General features: G+C 38.9%; 1 protein-coding gene across 1 annotated transcript; it reads right to left on the minus strand.

Annotated features, from left to right (window-relative positions):
- Positions 1-265: 265 nt before the first annotated feature.
- Positions 266-11,358, minus strand: hormad1 (HORMA domain containing 1). Its single transcript, XM_040031046.1, has 16 exons — positions 10,843-11,358; positions 10,707-10,741; positions 6,304-6,448; positions 6,131-6,194; positions 5,397-5,433; positions 5,229-5,249; positions 5,005-5,031; positions 4,624-4,691; positions 3,996-4,147; positions 3,072-3,229; positions 2,856-2,906; positions 2,345-2,406; positions 2,279-2,294; positions 2,056-2,106; positions 1,234-1,317; positions 266-380 (listed from the first exon to the last, which is right to left on the minus strand). Exons 2-16 carry the CDS (start codon positions 10,737-10,739, stop codon positions 291-293), a joined length of 1,059 nt encoding a protein of 352 aa, XP_039886980.1. The 5' UTR covers positions 10,740-10,741; positions 10,843-11,358; the 3' UTR covers positions 266-290.
- Between the last annotated feature and the right edge of the window lie 41 nt (positions 11,359-11,399).

The following is an 11,399-nucleotide window of genomic DNA, read 5'->3' on the forward strand; positions in this document are numbered from 1 at the left end:
TAGTGGTTACAATAAAACAAACAACCATTAAAAAGTAACAAACACTGTTTTGGGCATAAGTATTCCAACATTACTGATGAACATCATTTAACAATGTATTTCAGATCACTATGTCATTCAAACAACAAACCTAACCATCGGACAGTAATGGCACAACCTCAAAATGTTTCTGAAACATCGCCAAAAAAAGTCAGTAACACGTTCTAAAAATCAAACTGTGGAACTTGTGATCAAAATCGAAATTCAAAAAAGAAAAAACATCACTGCTGGATTAACAGTAGGCTGTGATGTCAGTAGCGTTCTTTAGGCTCGCTAAACTTACGTTTCTTCGTAGGCAAGTCGGTGGACGGCGTTTCCTGACTGGTGGGAAACTGAGAAGCCTGAAAACAGCAGAAGAAACATGCATTTGACATTTAGTAAAGCACGGCTTTATGTGTCTACTGACAGGCACCATCCCACTCTGAGAAACCAAAGCGACCAGTGTTGACTCATCTGTGAAACAAACGGTTCCTACGCATTTTCCACTTCGAAATTAATCCTAAATCTGCAGAACACATCTTGGTTATGCACGAATACTGCAGTATTATCAAACAAATCAAATCGTGTTTTTACGAACCGAGTGATAGGTCATGTGAGGACATGTTTCCACCCACATTTACATTTCTTTTGACAACAGGTAGTAGTTTTGGATAAACTACCAAATTATTTTCATTTATTTAACTAGAGTCTGTTTGTTGCCCATGCATGCTTAGGTTTGTCTCCTGCTGACAAACGTAGAGAAACACACTTTACTTTTCCAACCTTGCAAAATCTACAAAAGTCTGTATAATAAAAAGAGTTTTCATTATTACAGAATTACAGAAGATGTTAGCAATGCTACTTAAGCAGCTACATGATCATTTTCATGCCTGATTTTGTGCTTACTTTTTGTGCTTGAAGACCATTACATCCTAAATGAGCAGAGATGACCTTATTGGGCCCATATCTATTATATATTTCCAAAGAAGATGTGCCTGATTAAGACATCAGGTTTACATGATAATATAGTAATTGCTGCCTTAAAAAAGGCAACTAGTCTTCCACTGTTCAAAATGTTACAAACTCTAGAGAGCTTCATAAGTACAATTTCAATTTCTGCACAGTTACAAAGTGTTTTAGTGTGGAGGGGGTTGTCAAGCTGTAATAGAGTGAGGCGAGGACCTGTAGCTAATAGGTTTTAAATGTTAGACTGACCATAGTTGGCTTGATGATCCTTCCACTCCTGGTCCTTTTCGTCCCCACCTCCATATAAGAAGTCTTCTTCACCAGAGTGTCCATCTGACAGAGGAGAGATGATCCTTAAAGCCAGTGATCATTAAGTACACTTGAGGCACTCGGCTGCCGTCAGCATTTTTGCGTTTTGAACAGATTAGAGGTCCTTAACTTTTTAGTATTAGCATTTAGAGCTCTGGAAGGCAAAGTTAACCCCCCACATTTCTGGATAATAACACTGTTTTTTTGTAAATAGTGCAGACTTTCAGCTTTAACTCAAGGATTCACAAAAATAATGCATTAACTGTTTCATTTCTTTTATTGAGTCTCATAAATGGTTTCCTTAACTTGTATCTCTTTGGACCTCATAGTAAGAGTTTCGATGAACAGCTACAAGATCAACATTTGGAATCAAATCCAGATCTTTATTTTTATTTTTTCTATCTGTCATGGAAACATTAGGGGATAAGCCTCACCTCGCCATAAACCTCCACATCAGTTAACCAGTCAATTTTACAAAACAGTTCTTGAAACACTTTTTCAGTTTCAGCTCCCAAAAAACGCTAGAATATCAATATTCAGAATGCTCAGATACAAAATATTATAATTTCTCCTATAACTTCTCAAAAGAAGTTTTTCTTTGGTTTGGCTTTTATATTTTGAGTCGATGCAACAAACAACAACAAAGCTACAAACCACAGGCATATGTAACAGATATAGTGCATTTTAATGGTCAAGTCGTCATATATTTTTAAATGTCACCTGTTCACAATGTGTTGAGCATCATCAGTGAGTCACACATACCTCTGTGACTTCCTCACAAGTATTGATCTCCTCATGACAGCTCACCTGCACCTCTAGAATTCATAAAACACAAATACCTTAAGATTGTTTTAGTTCAGCTTGAGTTATTATTATCATATTTAGTCAAGACTACTAACAGAGTCTAGCAATAATATTTATTCTACATCTTTCAGTTTAAGATTTTTCAGTTTATTAACTGAGACATCCTGAAAATAAGTTTAACAAAATAAGATGGGAGACTTTCAGTTATTGCTTTGTTTTAGACTGTTTTATGTTTACAGATTTTTACCAGTGTTCTCCAGGATTGCGGTTCTCCTTTTGAGCCTCCTCCACACATTTAGGGTCTTCACTCTATAGGGTTACAACAGCTTTACTGAACATCATGACTGGAAAATGTCAAAACTTACCACAATGACAAAATGCTGACACTGACTCACTGGTTTTTGCATCATTTAGGTACTTCCCACTTTGTATGTTAGTAGTGAAGCTACTACTTCAGTGCATTGGACAATGATCTCAAGAACATACTTCATTCTAACATAAAATGAATATGTAGAGCACATTTTCGAGGAAAAAAAGCAGGAAAATTTGTAAAATCTGCTATAAAAATGACAACGAGTTATACACATCATGTTGATTTACCAGGGTTATGTAAATAAAACACATTTAGCAATGCTTTTTTGGCCATTGTAAAGACTATTGTGTCTAAAATGATAATGTGCTATTACGCAGGATAAATAATACTGTAAACAACATAAATCACTTAATGGGCTAAAAAAACCAAGTATTTGTCCACTGACCTGGGTGATGGCATCTTCTTCATCTATCTTCAAGACCCACTTTTCCTCCACCTGAATAATTAAAGAATATGCCTTATTGAGCTCTCAGAAGGGCTAATGTGAAAAAGCTGCACATTTAACATAAACCTCACGAAAAAGAAAGACAAAAACCTTTATATGCCTTTTAATGTCTTTTATCACTTTCTATCCCTTTATCTTACAGTTCTCTCAATTAACCTGCTCTAGCCTGTGTCTTTCTGTTGCCATGTCAAACTTTAAGGTATGGTAGGGGCTGACCACCTCCCCCATGGTCAGTTTGACAGGTTCCTGTTCAAACTCCATAGTGTCACAGTCAGCCTCCCTAAAGCCGGGTGGTTGGTATGCCTGAGGAGTAACTGGAAAATAAAAAAGCAAACACAGAGTGAAGCAACAGTGAAAGGGAAAATCAGCAGCTTTTTCAAATACGCAGACCAGCCTGTTTTGAACCAATGACCATGCCACATTCAAAGTCAGGGCAGGCAGTTCCTCCAAGTCACATTGTTATTGCCCATATGAGTGTTACAGTCTCTCTGCGAAACAATGAAGTTTCTGGATGGAGCACTCTCCAGCACCCCATCCAGTGACTCCAAGAGGGCTGGGTACTCTCAACTGCTGTCTGGCGCATGGGCTGGGTTTCTCACTGTTATTGTGTGATCAGATACTTACATTAGCTGAATAGATATATTTAATATAATGTGTGAGTATGTGTAGAAACTTAGTGGCAGTAAAAAAACCAAAAAAGTTAATGAACTGTTGTTAATATGTTAATATTCACTTGGACACCATTTGAGGAAAATATGCAAATCGTAACACCACACTGAAAAATTTGCTGTTTTTCCTGCGTATGAATCATCTAAACCCAGACCTTCATCTCTTTTTGTCTACTTTTCAAAAAACAGAAAAGCACATCACCATTGTTGAATAACTGCCAAAAAAGATCAAAGCTGGGGCACGTATGAGACATCAAGCAGCACCACTTAAAACACTGGATTTAAGAGTCTTTATTGTGATTGGTATAATGAATTAATAAAAAAATAATAATAAAAATGTTCAAAGCCTTAAAAAATGTGGGTTCTATATAATTAATGCTGCAGAAATCATTAATTTTGATGTGAGTGTTACCATCGTCATAGTAAGCCAGCTTCATGTTGAGGTAGACATTTTCTGGCAGAGGGCCCAGGTACTGCATCACAGTGTAGAGCTTCCTCACCAGCAGGATGATGGCTTTCCTGGTGTTTCCACATGACATTGATGAGACTTTGATGTTGTTATTGCTGATCAAGAAAGTCAAGCAAGAAGAAAAATGAGCATAAAAGGGCCCGCTACTTCAGCTGCTCTGCCAGACAATCATTACACTGGCAGGTAAAGTATATATAGTTTCCTGGGGTGGTCTAACATAAGCCAGTCACTCTGAAGTCACATTTCAAAGATGATGCAGCTGGAGAGATGTTAAGAGCTCCACCCTTTAATTCAGTTGTAGCCCAGTGCTGATACAATGATACAATGATATAGTAATCATTCTTTCAAGGCTTCGATTTATTGACACAATAACAGACATATCACCTTGGGTTTAAGTTTTACTCATACATAAAACTCTTTAAGCTCCTCACTTCTTTTCTCCAACTTTCAAGCAACTTCTGGCCCGAAGAAAGACAGGCAAATTCAAAGATTGACTAGGTAACAATTAAAACAGAAACTCAAGTTACTTTCTCATACGTGAGTGTAATCTGTAAGCATAAACACACCTCACCTTTCAAAATCCATGTGTGCCCCTGCTGCAGAGTACTGGATCCTAAAGTGGTAAAACTCGGTCACTTTCTGAAAAAGACGACATGCCAGATGTTATAGGTAATCACTATGGAGACAGTAAAAGGAAAATGGACCACTTCTTATATATCACTTTTCTACTCTACTCAAAGTGCCTCATTCACCCAATAATACAAGAACTTTTTTCTACAACCAGTTTCTTTCCATCTAACGGTCACACACATTCATACCCCAATGAACACATGGGACAGCAACCTTGGGTTCAGTATCTTGCCCATAGATACTTAGGCATGCAGGCTGTAGACTGGAGCAGCCTTCAAATTGTTAAACAGTGAATATTGCAAAAAGATAACCTGATATTTACCTGTGGGTTCTCTGGGTCGGTATAAATCTAAAAAATAAGGCCAAATGGACAAACATCAGTACCGCATAGAATATAAGACTAAATTATCTAAAACATTACAGCTCTTCCGACATTTAGTTGCTCATGTGTTAGATACACCTACTTTTCCAGGCTGACCCTAACTGGTTTTAATACAAAGAGTCATTATTCAAGAACACACATTCAAGTATTAGCAAAATACTCACAGATATAATGACTGTCCGAAGCTGGTGAGGAAGAAAAAACAACATTTTGACTGCATTAGTTGCTCTGATACAAAAAAAAGTGGAAATTACAATTTATTTTTTAAAATCTCCCCTAACTTAGGTGTACATTACAAATCTTCTGACTGATAAAGGTCAAATGTGACTTACGTATTTTTTTTCGATGGCATCAAAACATCCTTGCATCCTGGTGGAAATTAAAAACAATTATGATCCATAGAAAAAATAATAATTAAAATTGTAAAGCACAAAAAATAAAACAAGAACAAGGAGCCACTGAAATTATTTCTTGATGAACAAACTGGCATTAATTTAATTGTAATGTAAATTTAAAAGAAATTTAAAAAAAACTAATTTCTTCAACAACCTGTCCCTTATTTACACTGTTACACTGTTGAAACTGTTGAGTGTAACATAACAATATACTTCTCATCTCATTTTCCATGACCCTAAGAGCTAGAACGTTTTATTTATGAAGCATAATTGTCTATTGCACTAATTAGATTATATTTGTTCACTGCATGTAAATATCTTCTTGATGAAAACAGATCAAGAATATCATTTCAACATCACCAAGTTCAATCAAGTTCAATTTTTGACCAACCACAAAAGATATGATGGTCTTATTTTTACCTTGTCTGTTTGTCTACCTATGGTAAAACATAGTTCTGGTGACACCTACTAAAACGAGAACTATCATAAAGTACCTCTGTAGGGGTTTGTCTACGAACAGATTTTGTCAAAGGGATAACACTGGAAGACAAAATCAAAACTGGTACATCAAAATGGAGCAGTTGATATGACTCCACAAGATGGTGTCTATTTGGCTTTAGTGACCCTAATAAACAGCTCTTGCTAGCAAATGTCAAGCTGCTGTAATTTACCACTGAAGAATCTGAGTGGCACCAGGACAGCTGTGCTCCTCTCTGAGGATCATCACTTGCTGATCTAAAAAGAAAAAATAGAACGCGTGAATGTTCTATGGAACTTTTTCCAGGTAAGTGAACTTGAAAGCTAATAGGATGTACAGTCAAATTAGGTTCATATGTAATCTAACCTTCCACATATTTTCTCCCGTAGGCTTTCCCCGGGAAAATGCCCCTGAGGTATGTGATGCCAGATACTGCAATGGCCAGAAGCTTCTTCATAACAACCAATGACTGCTGCTCCGAGGCAATCTGATTAGGAAACAGCTGAGTGCTCTGTATGAGTGAAACAAATTAATCAGACTCAGCACTGCTTAGTCATGACAGGTAACACAATTATTAGAAATCCTGCCCTCCAACAGCTGCGTTTCAGCTATAGCACCTTGTTTAATACATACACAAACAGAATTTTTCTAATCTTTGTGGACCTCAATATTAGTGCCACAATTTGTTTCTGTGTAAGTCTGTTGATATTTGGAAAAAAAGCACTGATGTTATTTCACCCATGATGCAACTTAAATAATTACTTATGAAACATGCATGACAAACAATACTTTTATCACAAACCAAGTGACTCTACTGTTAGTATATCTCATATCTCAGCATAGTGTGCCGTGTGTTCTTACAATGAAATCTTAGAAAACTGGAAAAGTGATGGACAAAGGTGGTAAGCCTTAAAAATAGAATAGAATAGCCTTTATTGTCATTGTACAGAGTACAACGAAATTGGAGTGCCACTCCCTTGGTGCAAGTTTCAATAATAAATATAATATAAAATATAAAAAGTACAAAAAAAACAATCGTAAGTACTCAAACAATAGTATGTACAATATATACAGGATAGCAGCATTAATATAATGACAGTATGAATAGCAGCATAATATAATGACAGTGACGGTATGGAATAGGTTCAATTGTTTTTGTGCTTATTTACTACGGTGATAGCTCTGGGAAAGAAGCTATCCCTGAATCTGTTTGTCCTGGTTTTATGTGACCTGTACCGTCAGCCTGACGGTAATAGTTCAAACAGTTGATTGCTGGGGTGAGAGTAGTCCTTGATGATATTGCCAGCTCTGCTGAGGTACCGAGAGTTTGCAATGACCTCCAGGCTGGGCAGAGAGCAGCCAGTGATCTTCTGGGCTGTGTTGATGACCCTCTGCAGTACTTTCCTGTTCGCAGCTGAGCACCCTGCATACCATGATGTTATGCCGTATGTTAGGATGCTCTCTATGGTGGCTCTGTAAAATGTCACCAGCAGCCTCTCCTCCAGGTTGTTCCTCCTGAGCACTCTCAGAAAGTGGAGATGCTGCTGGGCCTTTTTAACCACCGCCGTAGTATTTGCAGTCCAGGAGAGGTCATCAGAGATGTGCACGCCCAGAAACCTCATGGAGTGTACCCTCTCCACACAGTTCCCGTGGATGTAGAGTGGGGCCGGGTCTGCTCTGCCCTTCCTGAAGTCCAAGATAAGTTCTTTAGTTTTCGTGGTGTTCAGTTGGAGGTTGTTAACTGAACACCACTCAGTCAGTCTGTTGACCTCATCTCTGTAGTCCGACTCATCCCCCCTTGAGATGAGTCCAACCACTGTGGTGTCATCCGCGAACTTTATGATGGTGTTTGAGAGATGGGTAGGGAAGCAGTCGGATGTGTAGAGCGTAAACAGGAGGGGACTCAAAACACATCCTTGTGGAGACCCGGTGCTGAGTGTGATGGTGCTGGACCGGTGGGGGCCGAGTCTGACAGACTGTGGTCTATTTGTCAGGAAGTCCTTGATCCAGAGGCAGATGGGGGTGGAGAGTCCCAGGTGAGACAGTTTCTGGACCAGGATCTCCGGGATGATATGATTGAATGCTGAGCTAAAGTCCAGGAAGAGCATTCTCACATAGCTTCCTCGGTGCTCCAGGTGACTCAGCGCAGTGTGGAGCGCTATGGTGATAGCGTCCTCGGTGGATCGATTTGTCCTGTAGGCAAATTGGTGGGGGTCCAGAGTGGGAGGCAGACCGGCCCTGATGTGCTGACAGACCAGTCTCTCAAAGCACTTCATCACTACAGGCGTAAGTGCAACAGGCCTGTAGTCATTTGGGCTGGCCACAGCTGTCTTCTTGGCGATGGGGATGATGGTGGAGGTTTTGAGGCAGGGCGGGACGGTGTTTGATGACAAGGAAAGGTTGAAGATTTTAGTGAAGACTCCGGTCAGTTCGTCAGCAGTCTTCACTAAAATCTTAAAAAACTAAAAAACTATCTACAGCAGTTTTATTGGCTTTCAGTATTTGTACCATGTCCTTTAAAAGTCTTAAGTCTCATCAGAAATAGTCTCACTAGAATAGTGGCTTTTAAGAAGCCATTCTTACGGACTGAAATAGCAAGAAAAGGCTGAGGTATGCCACATTACAAAAGAATTGGACTGAAGATTAGTGATAACAGTTCAAATGAAATAATTAATCCAAATAGGGCTGGGCGATATGACCCAAAATTCATATCTCGATATTTTTTAGCTGGATGGCGATATAAGATATATATCTCGATATTTTTTTAAAGCCATAAAGTAAGAACAAAAAGAGAGTTAGTCAAAGCTGTGTCCCAGATGTCACACAGGCACTTTTATTAACATAAAGCATAGATGTACATGAAAAAAACTACTCAAAAATAAATTATGAGCATTTATTAAAAATAATGCTCCATAAATAAAAGAAAATTATGTTGTTTTTGTCCATAACAAAAAGCTCACAATTGTGCAGTCAAAATGTAAACTAAAAGACGTTGAGCATAATAACATAGGCAGATTTCACAGCTGCTCTGTTCTCAACTTCTACTGCATGACTGACAGCCTGGAGTTTGAAATCCGCTTCAGGTGCCATTTATGGTCCTTATACACACACACAATACGGTAATATTACATTGAAGCACAGTGCGTATTACTACGCGAGGCTCCTCGGTAGCCGCTCCGACAGTCCATCAAGCGGTGCAGCTCCGTAGCTCACCAAAGTCGTACTAAAACATTTTTTGACAGATTGCTGAGCGCCGTGTTCCACATAAAATCGGTTCGCGGTCATCAAGCACAACCAGAATTCATACATAAGGCGCGCTGTCAACTTTTGAGAAAATGAAAGGATTTTAGGCTGTGCAGCCCAGTGGGCTGCATGGCGTTAGCGTGGTTAGCTCGTTAGCACGTTGACGCCGTCCAGCCCCACGCACGGAGCAATGCGCAGTAACTCGTTAACGGAGATTTGCCGTGTTCATCTTGTCGCTGCCTGCAGGTGAAGCTATGAGGGAGGAGGGGGAGTTGTGTTCAGTGAAGGAGAGGCGAGGCGGAGTAACGTTGCGTAAAGACAAAAGTGGACGAAAGAGAGGCAAACTTGTGGCTCCACAACTATAATTATAACGTATATATCGATATAAAGGATATGGTCACATCTTATATCTCGTATAAATTCCTCAATATCGATATTTTTAAAAAAAAATTCGATATATCGCCCAGCCCTAAATCCAAATATGAAAATTTTGTTGCAAATCAACATTAATATGTACAGAGGTCAGGAGAGAGGTACAGCACTGAGTGTCTACAGCCATCCGTAAAACACAGTGGAGGCTCTGTTATGGATTGGGGTCAGTGATGCTGGATAGCTTGTCAAAAGTGTAATTATGAATGCAAAAAAAGTAACATTAGATTTGATCCACCATGCAGTAGCAGCTGGAAAGCATCTGATTGACAACAGCTTCATTTTTCTGAGAATCCTCAGAAAAATGGACCTGAAGAAGGAGCTGATGACTGTCTTCTACTGCTGCTCCATTGAAAGTGTGCTGACATATTGCATCGTTGTATGGTTCTCCAGCTGCACCACAGCACACAGACTCAAGGACAGCTTTTACAAGAGGGCAATAGCCCTAATCAATGCAAATAGCTGACCTGATTGGCTACCTCCCTGGACTTTTTTGGGGGGGAGGTAACAACGGTAAAAACAATAACAATAATAATATTTATATTTATAACAAGTTGCAATAATAACAGTGTGCAATACACATACACTTCTTCTTCTTCTTTTTTATTACTAAGTTAATATACTGTGTTGTGTTTGTGTTGCGTTGTGATGTGTCATACCGTGTTGTGTTGTGCTATATGTAGTGCCGACGTAGGACAGTTTTCCAATTTCATTGTACTACTGTACTATGTATGACTGTGCAATGACAATAACGAGTTATCTTATCTTTCAGCATAACAATAATCCAAAACACACTGCCACTGCAGTAAAACCATACATGAATGAATCACTTCTTGAAGGACATTCAAAGCTCTGCTTTGGATGTTGGCTTCCTTTTGTTCCATTCCCACTAAAGGTGATTCCACATTATTTCAATAATGTTGACGCCTTGGCTCTTGCACTAATAGTGATCCATTGTTAATACAATAACTACTTTTTACAAAACTAAAAACTGCCGTTGGAAAAAAAAAAGAAAAAAAGGAAACTGCCTGCTAGCTAAGCAACTTAGTGTTTGCAGGATTACATCACAATAAAATCATATGAGTAATGTATTTTACCTGTGATGTTCTCACTTGCTGTGCACACGCCATACCTTTGGTGAAAAATAACAACAAAATTAAAAAAAAAAAAAAAGCAAAGCAAAGAGAGAAAATTTGAGGACAGATAGGAGTCTACTCAGAAAACTGTACTTACTGTAAATCGCAACTAGCTAGCTGACCTTCTAGTTTCTAGCTGATGTAGCCCTCTACTTAACTTGTCTCTAGCACACTACTTTGACCTACCGTGAAGTTATTCTATAGATTATGCTCTTGTAATTACATGGGAACAATAACCAGAAACACACGGTACAGTCGTTCTGGGGAACTAGGAAATAAAAGCTAACCTTTTGGTGTTAGCTATTATAAAGGTTCCCGCTAAATGTTTAACGGGCAGCAACCTGTAGAAATCAATGGCAGCAACAGGTTCACCACCAGGGAGCCAATCACAGAGTAGGGAGATAAAAACTAAAAACAAAGAGGGCTTCAGAGCCTTTTGTCTACCGCTTTTTGTTTTGTTTTTTTATTGTTATAATTTTGATTTGATATGTCAAACGTTAACTGAAAACTAACGTTTTACCCCAAATATGTTTTTTGTGGTGATTTGTGTTGATGCAGCGCGGCCCCCGCATCGCCTCCGTCTTCACTTTGTAATTTCATTGGCCAACCGGTTGTCAATCACAGCCGGGACACATTCAACGTAATCTTATTGGC

This window comes from Simochromis diagramma, unplaced genomic scaffold (assembly GCF_900408965.1).
Source record: "Simochromis diagramma unplaced genomic scaffold, fSimDia1.1 OVJJ01000361.1, whole genome shotgun sequence".
NCBI classification, from domain to species: Eukaryota; Metazoa; Chordata; class Actinopteri; order Cichliformes; family Cichlidae; genus Simochromis; species Simochromis diagramma.